At 35.1% G+C, this 16,685-nt stretch overlaps 1 protein-coding gene across 1 annotated transcript in view; it reads left to right on the forward strand.

The window, feature by feature from the left end:
* Nucleotides 1-16,685, forward strand: part of TBC1D22A (TBC1 domain family member 22A) — a 139,411-nt gene that overhangs the window by 69,479 nt on the left and 53,247 nt on the right. Inside the window, exon 11 of the mRNA XM_064422124.1 lies at nucleotides 3,638-3,765. Within this exon, the coding sequence (XP_064278194.1) occupies nucleotides 3,638-3,765 (128 nt within the window). The remainder of the gene's footprint in view (nucleotides 1-3,637; nucleotides 3,766-16,685) is intronic.

Consider the following 16,685-nt stretch of genomic DNA (forward strand, 5'->3'; position numbering starts at 1 on the left):
TAAAAAAGGCCTCTTTATGAGAGATTCTTAGCTTACATGCATTTCAGATAATTTTTAACATTTAGTGCTTTTTATATTTACAGTGGAATATGTATAAAATATTGATAAAATAGAGTTAACAACAAAGTGTTCAGGGTATGAAATATGACTGAAAAATAAGCTTTAAGTAATATTCAAAATTTCAAAACTAGGTCAAACATCAGAAAGTATTGCTAGGATTGGTAGGGATCTTGGAGTAAAGGTGAGTGCCAAAAGGCTGATGTTCTGAAATGTTGGATGTGGTGACACCATGCTGTGTTACAGTAATTTGGGAGTTCAGGCATAATCTTACATTATTTTGCTGTTTTTCTTTGCTTATGTGTAAGCTTGCCTAGGGACTCATTCTAACACCATCTTCCTGTCAGGACAGCAGTCGAGTTGTTTTGACAGGTTGTTTCTGTCCTTAACTGTTTAGTTCATGTTTCTGTAATCATACAGATTTTAATTTTGACTTCACTGAAACAGTCTGAGATGCTGACATTGAACATGAAGAATAAATATTTTATGTGTGTAGGCCCATCTGGTATGCGAAACATCTGTTTAAGGTGGCTAAATGTGATCATTAAAAACAATGTACCAATGAGTGCATTTAATAAAATTATGAATAGTTATAAATGGTTTCTGTTTATAGGTTACCTATTTTTGTTAGTATGCTACTTTGGAATGCATCACTGTAATGTAGTTTAGTCTTTGATCAGAAGACTTCCTTCACCAAAACTTTATGTGTAGATTTATTGAAAATGTTGGGGAACTTACTAAATGTAATTTTTTTTCTTTTGAATTTTGATTAAATAATTATTTCTTTAGCTGTAAAATAATTACGCTATTAGAAACTGCAGTAGAAGTAGTTTTTATAAAATACTTCATGTCCTAAAGCTGACAGTAATTATATAACTTCTTGTTCATTGCACATACATACTTATTTTCATTGAAATGGAAAATTTAGATTTAGATTATGCCAGTCCAAATTACCTTTATCAGCAAATCAGCTTCTGCTTACGATTACTTACAAAGTAGGAAGAATTAGCTTCTTTTCTCAATGCATCTTCTATTCCAGTCTTGCATCAATTAGGTATAAGCACAGAGTTTAGTAATCCATTTTTCAACTTGTTTAGACTAGAAAGCAACTTTCAAGAAATTCATTATGCCCATTAACTACCATAGTTGAAATATCACAACTGGCACAATTTATTGTTCTTCATTACTTACTTTTAATGGCTACAAACAACCAAATGAAAATTGTTTCTGCTGTGTGAAGAAAAAAAAATTTGTGAGTTAGTAACTTTGCTTAGAAATAAAACTGCCTTGTTTTTTGCGTCCTGCTTGATGTACTAGATTATTGAATCATAGTATTCTGTAATGTAGGTATCCAAATGTGACATTCAGATAATAAATTTAAGTATCTCACTTCAGTATATTTAACTTGCAGCTAAATTTTTCTAAAGCAAAGGCAGACACACAATAGTAATTCAGTATTTGGTGTGAGTCTAATAATCTAAGTGATCTAATAAGGGTGCAGTGGGTGGAGAGCTGGCAGAGGACAGGACTCAAAGGGTTGGCTGGTGAGCATTCACCAGTGATGTCCTTAAATGTTCAAGCCTAAGGCCAGCTCTATTTTTATTTTACTAATATTTTTATCAGTGATCTGGATGCAGGGTTTGAATGCAACATTACCAAGTCTGCAGATGATACTATACTGAGGGGCACTGTTGACTCTTGAGGAGCAAGATGCCTTGGAGAGGGATCTTGTTAGATTGGAGCATTAGGCAATCATCAATGATTTATTAAGATTTGAAAATTTAACAAGTTACAAGCTCTGCACCCTTGATGAAGTAATACTGAGCACAGATGTGGATTGGGAGAGGAGGGGCTGGAGAACAGCCCTGAAGAAAGGGATCAGGGTTTGTCCTGGCCAGGAGGGCAAATCCCATCCTGGGGTGCATCAAACACAGCATTGCCAGCTGGCCAAAAGACTTGGATTATCCCACTGTTTATTATCACAATGTGTTCACTGTTGGTGTAGTATCACCTTGAGCATCATGTGCAGTTCTGGGCCTTACAATTTAAGAATTTGTCTATATTTGTTTATATTTATGTTGTGGAAGGGTGTGACTTTAGCTTCATAAATACCAGGTCTGCTGAAGACTGCTTTAGCCACAGATAAATGGAGGCTGACAAGTACTATGGAGAAATACCACTGCTTAATAAATTTTCACTGATATTTGTTTTTAGTTATCATTGGAGAAAAGATGTGCTAAGTAGACCTTTGGAGTCATGTGTTGTGATGTCTTATCTTTTTAAAAAGCCCTCATTTTTGATTGTTTTTAAAAACTAAAAGATTTGTACTTCCAGCTTCCATATTGAAACAACTGTTTTATATTGGCTGACACTTTCATGTAGCCAAAAATACATTCTTAGGGAAAAAAAAAAAAAATTTACCGCTTCAGTCTTTATTATAATTTAATGTCACTTAACTTCTGTTACCTTAATCTCTAGGTAATGTTTCTTGTAATAGTGCTTCCATACTCTTGGGATTTTTCTTTTAATTAATTTAATGGTTTAGTCCTTTTTTAGATATTTTTAGATTTGTAAAGTTTGGAAGATGAACATTTACTCATTGTTTTAGCTGGTAATACACCTCTGTGAATTTGGATGAAGGGATAATCTAGGCAGCAAAAATCTCTAAAGAATGTATTTGTATAGAGAAGGATAGCAGGAATGTCTTACTTAGGCTTTAACAAAGACTTCTTGTCATAAATTTGTCCAAAATAAGACATGAGCATTTCTGCAGTATTTGTCATCTACACCATGCTAATGTCATATTTGAACCTGTTAACGAAAGCCTCTTAACAGAATGTCTGTGATCCTTTTTGCAGAAAATTCTCTCTATATAGCCACACCATGTAGTAGATTAGTTCTAGCAATAACCCATGCAAGTGCTTATCACAGCTTTCAAATTGTGTGTTCTACAAAAAGCACAGTGTGTGAGAGTACTGGTTTAGAAACCACTGATTTGTATTGGTTTTATTTGCATTTATTTGTAATACTAAGATATTATTTAAGATGCAAATTAGTTAAGTTTTCTCACTGTATTTCCTACACATTAATCTCACTTTTTCTGGTCTGAAGTGAATGCAACCTTTACATGCCCTTTCCTTATATTTCTTTACCTTCTTAATATAATAATTTTCCTTTTTGATTGCCAACATTTTATTTTTGGAGGCCATTATATTTGGAAACCATGTTTCTTGTTGTGTTGCCCCAGAAAATTTGTAGCCTAAGAAATTAGTGAGGATATATGTACCTAATGATTTCACATTATAACTTTGTATATTGTAAAACTCTGATCTTAATGTTTTATTAAGATAATGGAACTCAGACCAGTTATGTAATCTATGAAGTGGCACAAAAATCAGTCCAGTGTAATGTTTAACTAATTTATATTTTGAGTGTTCTCATTTGGTTGTGAGAATTTGCATGCACCACCACAAGTTTTTTTCTCAAGATTGGAGGAGTATTTTATTGTTTTAGACAGTGAACTTAATACTTCAAGATTTCAGAAAAGCTGCAGTAAAATACCTGTTTATTCTGTCTTCAGAGCAAGTTCATAGGCACTTGGATCAGCATGAGGTGAAATACTTGCAATTTGCTTTCCGTTGGATGAATAACTTGCTGATGAGAGAAGTCCCTTTACGGTGTACCATCAGGTTGTGGGACACATACCAAGTAAGTACTTTGTTAAACCTCCATAACTCTGATAATGTGTTTTTGACATGCCAGTATCTTTGTGAGTGGTTTTTCGTGAACTTTTTGCTTTAGTGTTGTCTGAGTATCACCACAATAAGAGAAAAAACCTTCAATGATCACCACTATTTAACACATTTAATGTCTTCAGTCTTCTTGCCCTTCAAAGCCAAGCACTTTATGTCATGATATTTTATAGTAGTAAACTGAACACTCGCTCAATGTCAGTACTCCCTTCTGTCTCTTCAGAGAAGTGGAACATTGAATTGTGCCTAATCAATGCCCTCCATCAATCCTGTGTTCCAGGCTTCTTATTGTCCATCTGCTTAACTACTCAATCTAATATTAGCTTTCAGTCTTCAGTTCTCAGCCTTTGTCCTTTGTCATGTCTTCTGTCTTACTGTTTGTTCAGACAAAACTCGATATTGCTGACCTCTTGTTGTGGTAATTATTTTTCCTCAATAATTTCTTTTCTTATCATCAAGAGAAAGAATTGATGTTCGAGGAAAGTGGTTTATGCATTCTTAGTTCTATTACTTGGTGTTCCAGTAGCTTCTGGTTGCAATTCTTAACTGTATGTTTAAACTACATTTCCTTATCTACCAACTTCATTGTTGAAGTTGGTGGGGGAGGGAAAAGTAACAATATTTAAAATTTCTTAAGAATTTTGAATTGTATTAATCATTAAATATGATATTTACTCATAATTTACGCCTTGTAAAGAGATGTAGTGTCTTTAAATATCATTGTCTTTATGTCTATTCATTATATAGAAAAGTTCTATTAGTTTCATACACTTTAATGCCAGAATGTCTACTAGATCATTTATCCAGAGGGTGAAGAACTGCTTGCTCTTTATTTAATGAGTCCAGTATGTTGTTTCAGTGAAGTCTGATGGTATCCAAATCTGATAAGATCATGTTAGGAAATGAGGAATCTATCAGTTCTACTGTTAATCTGGTCTAAGAGGTGGTATCCTTGCAGAGGTTATCATCAACAAATATCTGAATTGAACATGGCTGTTGGTTTCATCTGAGGGTTTTTTACCTCCTTTGTTTCATTATAATATCTGTTACTCATTATGATATCTGTTATTACCTGGAATTTTATTCCAGTGTAAAAAATTTATTCTTTGTAAGATCTTCCTTATAATTTGAAAGAGTGAGCTATTTAAATGTTTTAATGTAACTAATTTATCTCCTTTTGAATAATTTTTGTTGCTGTTGGTGCAGTATTTCTAGCCCCTGAAGGTTTTTTACCATGCTACCTCTAGCACTGCTCTTGGTACCTGATCATTAGCCTTATCTATATGGTAAAATAATGTAAGAGAACCTCTTTAATCCAGCTAACTACTGATATGTGCCCCAAAAAGATACGTTTTTGACAGAATTTCAATTTGAGGTCATCTCTGAGCTGTTATTTTATGATAATGTTGAAATTTTTCCTTTGAAAAGGAAGTCTGGGGTTAATTTCTCAAACTATTGCCAGGCTGAAAGGAGCCCTTTCTCATTGCTAGTCCATAGGCACCTCGCAAGTTGCACTTCAGTGGGATCTTTATCCGTAATAAGTGCTTCTGATTATTTAATTATAATTTTTTAAAAAATCTGATGTATTTAAAAGCTTGATACTTAATTCTTTGCATGAGATTTCCAAGGATATCTATTAAATACCTTCTTCAAGGTATTTTTAGCCAAACAGCTACGAAGAATTCTCATATGCAGAGTGGGCACTATTTTTGTGTATTAAACAAGCTTAAGGAGTAATTCTGTATTTTGACTCAGCAGGTGCAGCAGATTTGTGCTGTTTTCTAGCTTTCATTATTTAGTAGACTGCTCTGTATGCATGTCTTGTCTAACAGTGTATTTAAATAAGAATATCTTAGACACCTTTTTCTACAACAACTTCAAACAGTTCCTCAAGTTGCTAATCAGATTTCAGTTGTGCTTGTATTACACTGATTATCAGCCTATAATATGGATCTTTTCACCCTGATACTATGGATAATAAATGCAGTGAACCTGCAAGAGCCAGTAAAGTTCATGCAAAGTTTTTGCTAAGGTATTAAGCAATAATGTTAAAGATTTTTACCCAACTTGTCATTAAGCCATTCTGTTGCCTGTGATTTCTGAGTTAATTGTTTACAGCTGTACTAGCAGTGCTGCTTTCCAAATGGAAAACACTTCAGAGACAGAGTTTGTTCAGTTGGTTTTCTTCTCAGTTTCATATTTTTAACTGTAAAGCTGCTATAGGCCAAAATATACCTCTCATTTAGAGATATATTGGTCAAGAAGTTTTTCTGAGGGTTTACCTATGGATGGACCTGTGATGTTGGATTGGAAAGAGACACATAAAATGAGTAAAGGCAAGAAATATAATTAGCTTTCCAGATACAGATGGGAGGAACAATCCTAATAATAATTGTAAGGTCTGGATAGATGTTTAACTACTTTTCTTTCTGTGCTCAAAGGCTGATGTTCCTGTTATCAGGCTTGCGTTTGCTACCTCATGTGTCCTAAAACAGTTATTTAAGGACACATGGGAGTTCTGCTTAGATTTACCCAGTTTTATTGTCTGCCATTTCAGTGGGTACTGAGGATGTGCCTGTACTGACTTTTATCCTCTGATAATCTTGAACAACTGTAAACAGAATTAGCTTTACCTGCACTTAGGTTCAGAAAGGTGAACTGCTCATGTTGTTATGTAACATCAGCAGGGACTACAGGCATTCATCCCTACACTGTTGATGTTGGGCTTTTGATCAGATTCTGCCTACCTTGTGGCTCTTGGGAAGGGATGGGGCATTTTGAAGGCCCTGTTTACAGACATCTCTAGTCCCAGTGTGTGTCATGATGTAGGAATGGCATAGAAGCAGTGTTAGATGAGGGTTCAGGAGGTGGGACAGTCAGATTCCTTATGTGGAAGGAATAGGAAGGCAGGCAGAATTGTCAGGTCCCTTCATGTCTGTGCCCAGAGTGCATTCTGCCTCTGTTTCCTGCAGAAATCCAGTGAGAAGAGAGCACTGGCACCTTTTGAAAGAGAGGATCTGCTGCTGCTGCGCTGTTTTCATGGAAAATAATATTTTCCTCTCTTTTGTCTTTCTCTTTCCCCATTAAAGCTGAAACCATGCCTTGTTTCTCCAAGCTGTCTGTTTTCCTCTGTTTCAGTGGAAAAAGAAATACTGTGCTGTTTCCAGCTTAAATTCTAGATTGGTGATTCTCACAGCAGGCCCCAGTTTCTCTTGAACTGCAACAGAGAGTTTTCAGGGGAATAAAAACACGCTTAAATCATCTGCTGTTGTGTATTTCCTAGTGTGAGAGATAACTGCTGTTGGCTGGAGGTGTTGGAACTGCATTCTGTCTCTCAGCATTTGTTACTGTCCTTCCAGTGACTTTTGTGAGAATAGAATTGGACACTTTAATGATGTCCACCTCTGTGGTGGAATGCATGGTAGTAAGAGTACTCTGGCTGGAGTCATATTCTCTGTCTAGTTTAATTTAGGATTCATCAGTCAGTTGTTAGGGGCTGTGGAGTAAATCGTTGAACGTATCCAAAATACCTGTGCTTGAGCTAGTTAGAGTTGAGGGGAAGAGAAATTTGGAAAGGCTCCCAAATCCTCACAGTTATTCTGTAACTGTATCTATGAAATCCACTAAAATACATTACTGTCTTCTGAAGAACTGTGTAAAGTAGGAAAAGTTATGAATTTTGCTTACAAAAGATATGTTGAGAAAGATTTTTAGCTGTAAGTATTTAGTTTTATTTATTCTTTAACCTGAATTGCATTTTGATGAGTGAATTATCCCACTTCTTCACTTGTTTCAGGCCTTGGTGGTGGTTTTTTATTGGGTTTTCTTTTTTTGTTTGTTTGTTTTAAATATCTTGTAAATTTTTTCAAAATACCAATTGCTTGTTAAGTTATACCCAAGACATTTAAAATTTAAATCCATAGAACTGAAACTGATAAATATGAATGTTCATGTCCACAAGCCAGAATAGTGTAACAGAAGACCTGAGTTTTATATTTTATTATATCTTGCCTGTTTATCTTATATGTTATCATATTTTTTGGCACAAAGGATTGATAAAACAAAGTGGCGTGATGGCTGAATTATTCAGTATATATAAGTGTTTAACACATTTCCATGGACTTACAAAATACAAGTTAGTTTTATATTTGGTCCTTGACAGAAGGATGCTTTGACACTATTTTAAAGATTGCTTTGCTATTTGAAACTGACTTCTGTGGGCTTCTAACTTTAACTCAAGATTTAACATACTGTATTAGAAAAGGTAGAGATGCCTCAATGCTCAGCATCTGTGCTGTCTTACTCTAGATAAATATTTTATATGCTTACCATCAAATCTCAGAAAGTATCCTTTTTTCTAAGGACAAACTAAGACATTTGATGGAAGTTTCCACTGAAGTTTTTATTTTTATTTATTTAATTTCTTAAAATGTGTGTTGTCCTTCAGGCACTTGTAAGATACGCTGTGTTTGTGTAGCTGTGTGCTCCTGTGTTGGGGATAGGAAGCAATGCCATTTCAGTGGTGGCAGCCATTCCCAGGTCTTCATCCTTGACTAGAAATGGTAATACAGGACTTGAATGTCAGTGCTTGTATACCAATACTCAGAGCAGAACAGTGTTTAGTTTTGAGTGTTAGTGTATTTAATTGCTTAAATATCGAGTTCAAAACTGCATTTGACTTGTAGGCAGTTTGCAGCTGGAGGGAAGTCTCTAACAATGCCATCGAATTATCTGGATGCAAGATAACAAGGTTTTATACTAACTGGTGTTTCAAACAGGATAGGAATTTTCATAGACGTAAAAGTACTTAATTTATTTTTCATGTGGAATGGAGTGGATGTATTTTTCATTAGTGTTTACCTTCTGATCTGATGTTCTCACATAAATTACCTTATTGTGCTGTCTTTTGTGCAGTGGTTTCTCTGTGTAACTCACCATAGTAGTAGTACATCATTCACAGAAGAGACACCGACACAAGTTTCAGAGCTAAAAACTTGCTCAGAAAAAGGAAAACAGAAAAGGAAAATAAAGTAGCAGCTATGTATGTTAGTTTTCGGTTCTAAATACATGCTGTCATATGCTGTGTGAATGTTTAGAGCTGAAGTGTGCAGCCTAATATTTTCACCTGCCAGGAGGCATTTTTGTTTCATACCATTTAGCTGACTGCTGTATTGCCAGCTCACCAGTAAGTAGCTGATGCAGTTGACATGAATAATGCACTCAGACTCATTGGAAACACAAAACCAGGGAGGTGAGGTAGGTACTGTTTACAGTGCCCTGCTGTCCTACTTTGCAGCATTGCCCTGTTCTTGTGTGAGGAAAACTTTACTGTTACCAAGGCACGTAAAGCTTAATGTGTAAAATTAGGCACAAATGAAAGAATTTATAAAATCCTACCATGTAAAATGCAAAACAGTTACAAAGATTAACAAACGACACAGAAAAAGGCAAATAATAACACTGATAGAATTTGACAGTAGTGGTGAGTTGATTTACTGTCTCACTGCTGAAATAGGGTTTTCTTCTAGTTTCTGTTCCCCTCAGCTCCTTGGCAGTATCTGTTAGTTTTCTTCACATTAGGGAAGTGAGGAGGCTGATGAGTACCACAGGCAGTGCAAGGGAGAGAGGATGAGAGAGAAGAGCTGTGATTTCAGCCCTAGTGTTGGATCAGAATGATTGCTTGTCCTTATTTGCCATCTTTCCAAAGCAGATTTTCTTTCTTGGTACGTAGTACATTTCTCAGATGTGCATCCCTCTAAGTAAGATAGTACATTTCTCAGGTTGCATCCCTTAGACAAACTTCAATAGGGAAGCTGGTGGAGCCTGCCAGCTTTGTCTTTCTTCCTGAAATCCTGCAGGTGGGTCTAGAAAAATACATTTTTTTCCTTCTTGAAATTTATTGTTTTTTTCTTAATTGAGGAGACCAATGCTTTTTTTGTCCAAAATAAACTCTGTTTTTCCTGGAAAATGTAAATGTATTGACCACCATTTATATCTTCCCTTCTTCAAGGAAGACTGAAGTGTATTTTTCATTCCTTTGACTTACATGAAAATTAAAATGAACACTATCTTATAATGGACCTCATGCTTTATTGACCAGTATGGTAACAGAAATATTTGTTTCCCATTTATTTCTTAGTATCATTTATGTACCTCATTACTAGGTTTTGATTAAGGAGATTTTGTTTAAAAGTAGGCATCTAATGTTAAATTTTAAGAAATAATATTGCTACAATTTTCAAGAAGTGCTGAGAATCCATTTTTCCTCTCAAAGGTGAATATATCAGTTAATTGTTCATGGTTGGTCCATCTTGACTGTCTTAGTGGTTCATGTAATGGATCATATCAGATATTTATGCTTTGCAGTGTTTTTACCTCTGTGTATATATCCAGACTGCATTTCATTTGTCATTTTATTACTTAGTGGCACAACAGCTTTCTGAAACTTTTTGAAGCCAACTTTATTTTTTACCAGTAAAAGCTATTCGGAATAATTTTGCATCTCTACCAAACTAAAATTTTTCAAGACCCCTTAGTATTTTATTGAACAACACAGATTCTGTTCTGTTATTTTTGTCCTCTTAGTATATGAATACTTTCTCATTTGACAATAACTTAATTTTAGACTCTCAGTTACTTTGTAAGATGTGTCTGGACATATGAATATTTAATATCCAATTACTAACATGTGGGTAGGATCATGTCTTTCAAATTTCTAGTCAATTTGAAACTGGCTAGTAGGCTGAATGTTCCAGATTAGGGGAGACAGACATAGTGGGATATAACCTTTCCTGCCAGTTATAAAATGTGAACATGAAAGTTTAATTTTCTTAGGAAATAAAAGTAAAAAATACTGTGTGTCTTGGTAGTGACTCTTTTTGTCACTACCTGCCATAGACTGTAAGAGAGAACAGCTCCTGGGTTAAAAAGCATCAGTATCTTCAGGAGGCTCTACTCAGGTCATGCCTCTACTTTTGATCCTGCCACCTGTTGTTTTCTCTTGGGAATGTTTTTATCTCTCAGCCTCAGAGCTGGAATTCACCATCCTACTGTCTACTGAGCCCAGCCTTGATCTTGCCGACTTCCATTATAATTCAGGAAAACCTTTTCACATTGTTCTCTTTAAAACTAAATGTAAAAGTATGTTTTAAATCATATTTAGTTATTTGGAACCATAGGAAGACAGAACAGGTGAGAGAAAAACTTTTTATTGCAAGACTGACAATCCAAACGTGTACCTGTTTTAACATAATGCCCTTGTTTTGACTCTGCATTCATTCTCAAATGTTTCTCAAAGTTTCTCAATCCCTTTGTATTCAGCAAATCAGTATTTTCTTGTGTCAAGAGAGTCCTGGTACATCAAGTTTCTGTTGAACTTGAGCAGTTAAAAAGTTTTTATAGTTTCCAAATCTTTGTCAGACAACTGAGTGTCATTGCCTTCTACCAAATAGGTAGTTACCTTCTGGAATAATTTTGTTGCCAGGGCAACCTTCCACTGGCAAGAGTTGTGCTCATTAGGAATTTATTGAGGCAGGCAATTATATTTCAGTGGTACAGCACTACTGAAGTCACTAACCTCTTATTGCTTTTCTTATGTTAAGTGCAATCTGAAATAATGGAAAACTCAAAGAAAAGAACGTAAGAGTGTTTGTTAAAAAAAAGAACCACACTGCTTAAACCATATATATATGTACAACTTTATGTACAGTCTTTAACATACCTAAGGGTTATATGCACAGGAGAGAAAAAACAAATTTCTTAAACAATAATTCAGCTTTTCAGTGTGAATTTAGAATACTCTCATTCATATATGAGAGTGGTTTATATATGAATATACCTCACAGGTTTTCTTCTGTAACAGAAAAAAGCCAGATGGTATTTGTAGAATTGTAATGGTGTGTATATATCTTTTTTTGATCATCCAAGTCTAGTTTGTTACTTTTTCCTATTTATTTTGTGGTTTCTTGGGGAGAGATAGGGTTCTCAAATCCTCAGTGAAAGCAGACTAAGTGGGTCCTGATTTTCTGCTGGACCACATTCTAGCACAGAGCAGTGTGCCCATTCAGCTTCCCAGCTGTGATCTGCAGCCTCACTAGCACTGGCACTGGCAGATACAAAACTGACAGTGGCAGCCTCTGTTTGTGACTCCCCATGACAGCTGAAGTTGTTAACTGGAATAAATGCATACCTTTGAATGGGTTTGCCTGTTACTTGCCAATACATGGGAATTTCTGTGTTTAGAGGTCTGTCAGATCCAGAACTCCAAAGTTCCTGGTCTGGGGGCCAGTTTCTACCAGTGGGCTTGCTCTGTACAGCAGAGGTGGGGTTCAGTTTGAGATATAAATGCAAGAAGATAGGTGTCTTTCTGTAAGTTTGTGTTCATTGCTGTGTTGGGTAGCTAAGCTTCACCCAGTAAATAAATTCAGGAGCCTGGAGAGAGATTTAGAGTGATTTATGAGATGTGTGGTTTAGAGTGGCTTATCAGCTGAATGCGTTTTAGGCTCCATTGAACATATTGACTCCATCTTCATTAACTTTGTAGCATAAGTACACAGCATGCTGGTAGGCACTCAGATTTTAAAACCTTCATCTCAAAATGGAAGCTCTCTGCATTTTTGCAAAAAGTGACTTAAAATTATTTTAATAATGTTTGAAAAGACTAATGATGTGAGATTCTTGACCACTTGATCAACTGTTTTAATGTCAGTAAGTGTGAATTAGAAATATGTTCGTGTATTGCTAATTTTTGTCCATTTTTCTTTGGAGGCATTCATTGACATCAGGGAAGATTCAGTGTGGAAAGTAAAAGAAGGAAAAAGATAAGAACCTATGCTTTTTTATAAGGAAGGTATTTAGACATGAAAAACCAGGAAATCAAAACTCAGTGATATGCATAGGAAGCTTAAGTTCTTTAGGCAGCTTCCAGTACTGTTGAAATAGATGTTAATTTTTCTGTGGCTAAATGAAAGTTGATTGTGAATGCAGAGAGAAAGTACTTTTTGTTATGCTTAGCTGAGTTTAGCTTGAAGAATGTGAATAGTCCCATTGACTTCAATAGAACAACTCGTGAATTTTTGTTTTTAAACATGTACTCTCAAGTGCTTTATTGATCAGGATCTTGATGAATGAGTATAGAATACTTGTAGAATGTTAGATACAGTCTAGGAAACAGTTTGTTTTACTCCTTGGCTACTTTGAAGTAGCAAATGTTTCTAGAAGAAGGCTTTATTAAAATGAATATTCTTCTCAAAGACCAAACTCTGGAAGAGAATTGTGTTGCTATACAAGAAGACAAAAAGGCAAATTTAATTCCTTACATCTATATGCTCTAATGTTATGCTCCTTCCTCCCATAGAGCCCGTCCTCACTGAGCTTCTCTGATTTTTTAAGACTACATTACATTTAAGGCAACACTACAATTGCAAGCTGTTTAGTTTAGTATTTTAAATCTACTTAGTTTTCTCTTCTGAAGCTCCAGTTAGTTGTGTCAGTTATTATTGTTCATAGAAGCGAGCACTAACAACTAAACCATGACTGCCATTTGACTTTTCCCTTTTTGTTCTGATGTCTTGTTGATGTTAAAACCTGAACAAATGTTCAAAGGTCCTAACATGTTGTACAGTTCTCTGGTTCCTTGTTTCAAATTTATTAAGACATCCATAGCTAAGGCAGCCTGCCCAGAAAATCTATTAAATGTTAAAGATCATTTTAACTCTTAGCCACTGTGTAAGACATAATACCGAAATTCAAACACAACTTTAGGGGGACAGGGGAGAAAGGACAAACTAATATTTGACAAATCCAGTAAAATACAGTAAAAATAGCTTCTTTACAGCAGCATAGATCCTTGTGAAGGGCTTATGAAATTGGTATAATTACTGTTTATTTCTGGAATGCACAACCTCGTTAGAACTATTATTAGAACTTATCTTCTTTTGTTTCTCCAGTCCTTAGGTCCCAGTAGTGATGACTGCTTCTTTAATATTCTGGCCTTTCTTGTGTTCCTGATACGTGACAGTCTTGTGCTTTGCTCTGCCACTTGCATTGTCCTTGGCTGTCTATTTTGAGAGCTATTTTGCCCTTTCTTCCTGTCTCACAGGGCTTCTTGGTTCTTTTTCACTCTTCCTCCTCCATCCTGCTCATGGGTGATCTGAGACTTTCTTACAACTTCACTGTCAGCTTATGCTGATGATTTGCATATCTACTTTTTTTCCTGACCTGCCTTCCTTAGTTAAGATACGTGTTTCAGAACGTCTGCATGACAGTTCTCCTGAGATAGCTGACAACAGTTACTGATACCAAGAATTCCTCTTTTCCTCAATAGAGCTCTTGCTTCTCTTATTTCATAACTTTTTCTAGTAGATTCTGCATAGGATTTTTTTGTTCAACATATTTTTCTCTTACATTTTACAGACAATCTGTGCTGTACTTTTCTCTCACAGAATTTCAAAAAGCCCAATTCCTATTTTTTTTTTAAATTTCCATCTAATACAAATAATATGAATCCTTTTAAATCAGATACAATATGTAATTTTCTTCTTTTGTCATTACTCAGATGTTCCATTATTCAGTTCTTTCATTTTCTTGACATTTTTCTCTGTAAGTATTCATATGGTTATCCCAATTTAGTTTCTGTTCTCCCAGCGGTAGATCAGAAACTACTGATCAAAAAACTCCAACTATTTCAAAGTATATGTAAATTTGATAAATTTTGGCTGTTCTGTGTTTAGTTGGAATTAATTTTTTTTGTAGTATGAAACTGAAATAAAGCTAATGATGCTGCAGTCTGTAGGTGAATATGACGAACTTCTAAAGTGATGCCTAACGTGGCATCAGAAATGGACAATGATTTTCAAGCGAAATCTGATTTCAGCAGTCCTCTGGGCTGTTTTTAGTCACCATTATTTCACTAAATCTCTGCCACCTTTAGCTGTTAAGATACATTTCTACACAACAAAAAAACTTCAGCATGAAAATCTTCAGTTGGGCACTAGTTCAGAAATAAAGTTGTCCTGATTATTCAGATCTCTGAACAGAGTATATACTGTGAAAGTACAAATGGGGAAATATGTAGTTAATATACTGGTTATTCTGATTGACTATACAAATCAGTTATTACTAATAATAACTGCATATTTTAATTTAGTGAACTAATTTGGTGACTCCATCTTTTGTTTTGTTTTAAATTTTGCCTAGTCTATTTACCTTCTTGAAAACATATGTCTGTGAATGAACATTCGTTCCTCTGTTCAACCTTTTTGGCTAAACCCTAATTCATTTTCACTATGTACAATAAACCACAAACAAACTTGTACAGGGGAGTTGTTGGGGAAGATTCATTTCTTGTAACTCAGTTGTCTTCAATAATGTTCCATAGAGTAACAATAACTTTCAATGAAGCTAAAATTCAATGTCTTTAAAACACTTACTCAAGACTAAGTATAATATCTGAATCACAACTTGAGCATCATTGCTGTGTTGCAGTACTGTCATGACTTTGTAAACAATGAAAGAAAGAGTTTACAAAGTGAAAATAGCTGTTGTGGGAAGCATCTTTCAGAGCTGGTGACTCCACATCTGCTGTTGTATTTTTGAAAGTTGTGACTGGTGGCAGTTGAAGGAAGACAAGTTTTGATTCAAGCTGGAGATATGTGGATTAAATTCTGGAACTGTATTTTTCCACAGTAAGGAGGGAAAAAATAGGACTTGATTTTTGTTTAATTCAGAAGTTATTTGTAAAAAGGAACAGTGTACTTTATATGGCTTTCTTAGTTTGTATTGACCCTGATGTTTGAGAAATACTGAGTTCATGCAATCACATAGAAATTGAATTGTGTGTTCCAAATGGCACAAGTTTCTCATTCGTGTATGCTGACAGAAGTTGCAAAAAATTGGAATTTGGAGACTTCATTTGAAGGTAACTTATGAAATGAATTTAAAAAGCAATTCTCTCTTAAGTGCCTCTGGTAATTTGCGAAGTTGAACAATACCCTTTTCTCTAATGTTTATAGTGGGTTATATACTGAACTTAGCTACTATTATTTTGAAATGTTGAATATTATTACACTAAGGATACTTCAGCCCACTTTATCAGAATAATAAAGCACAATTGTATTTAGTTGATTACTGTGATTTCTGTTCATTCCATTTGCAGGGGTTCACAATGCTTTAATTTCACACAGGCTAGCTTTTATTTCTCCGCTGTTTTAAGCAGCACTGACAATTCACCAACCATTCTATCTTTGTTTCCAAGTACTTCAATTGCAGCTTTTGTATTTTCCTTGGTTTTTTTGAAATTAAAAATGTTTTCTCTCTCCAGTCCTCCTAAGTTGTTGTTTTAAAGATGTATTTTTTACAGCCATGGAAATGAAAACTTCTGGGTTTTTGAACAGTGTGGTGCCAGTAGCCATGGTGCTCATTTTGAGGTTTGTTCTTGTAGATGTTTATAGGCAATGTCCTGTAGGAACCTCAGTCCAGGCTGCTCCCATCTTCCCGTCATCTCCTGTTGCCTTCAGTTACTTGCTAATGTGAATAGTGACATAAGTTTTCAGCTAAGCCTGTTTAATCCATTTTACATAATCCTGGGTTAATTAGACATTATGTCAAGGTCAGTAGTGCATTTTGTTATTATATGGAAATTGGTGCAGTCTATTAAATGGTTCTTAGTCAGTATCTAATGTTACTCAGTGCATCTTCAACATCTGCTGAAAAAAAAGGAAAAGCTGTGCACATTTTACAATAGTCATTTCAAACTATTTGTGCTTGGTTAACAAAAATTCACATATATTTCGATTTGATGACATTGCTGTATCATGATTACATGGTAAAATGCATAATAAAATTAATAATTTATTTTTGCAACCATAAAACAGAACC

The sequence above is a fragment of the Passer domesticus genome, chromosome 5, assembly GCF_036417665.1.
Source record: "Passer domesticus isolate bPasDom1 chromosome 5, bPasDom1.hap1, whole genome shotgun sequence".
Taxonomy (NCBI): domain Eukaryota; kingdom Metazoa; phylum Chordata; class Aves; order Passeriformes; family Passeridae; genus Passer; species Passer domesticus.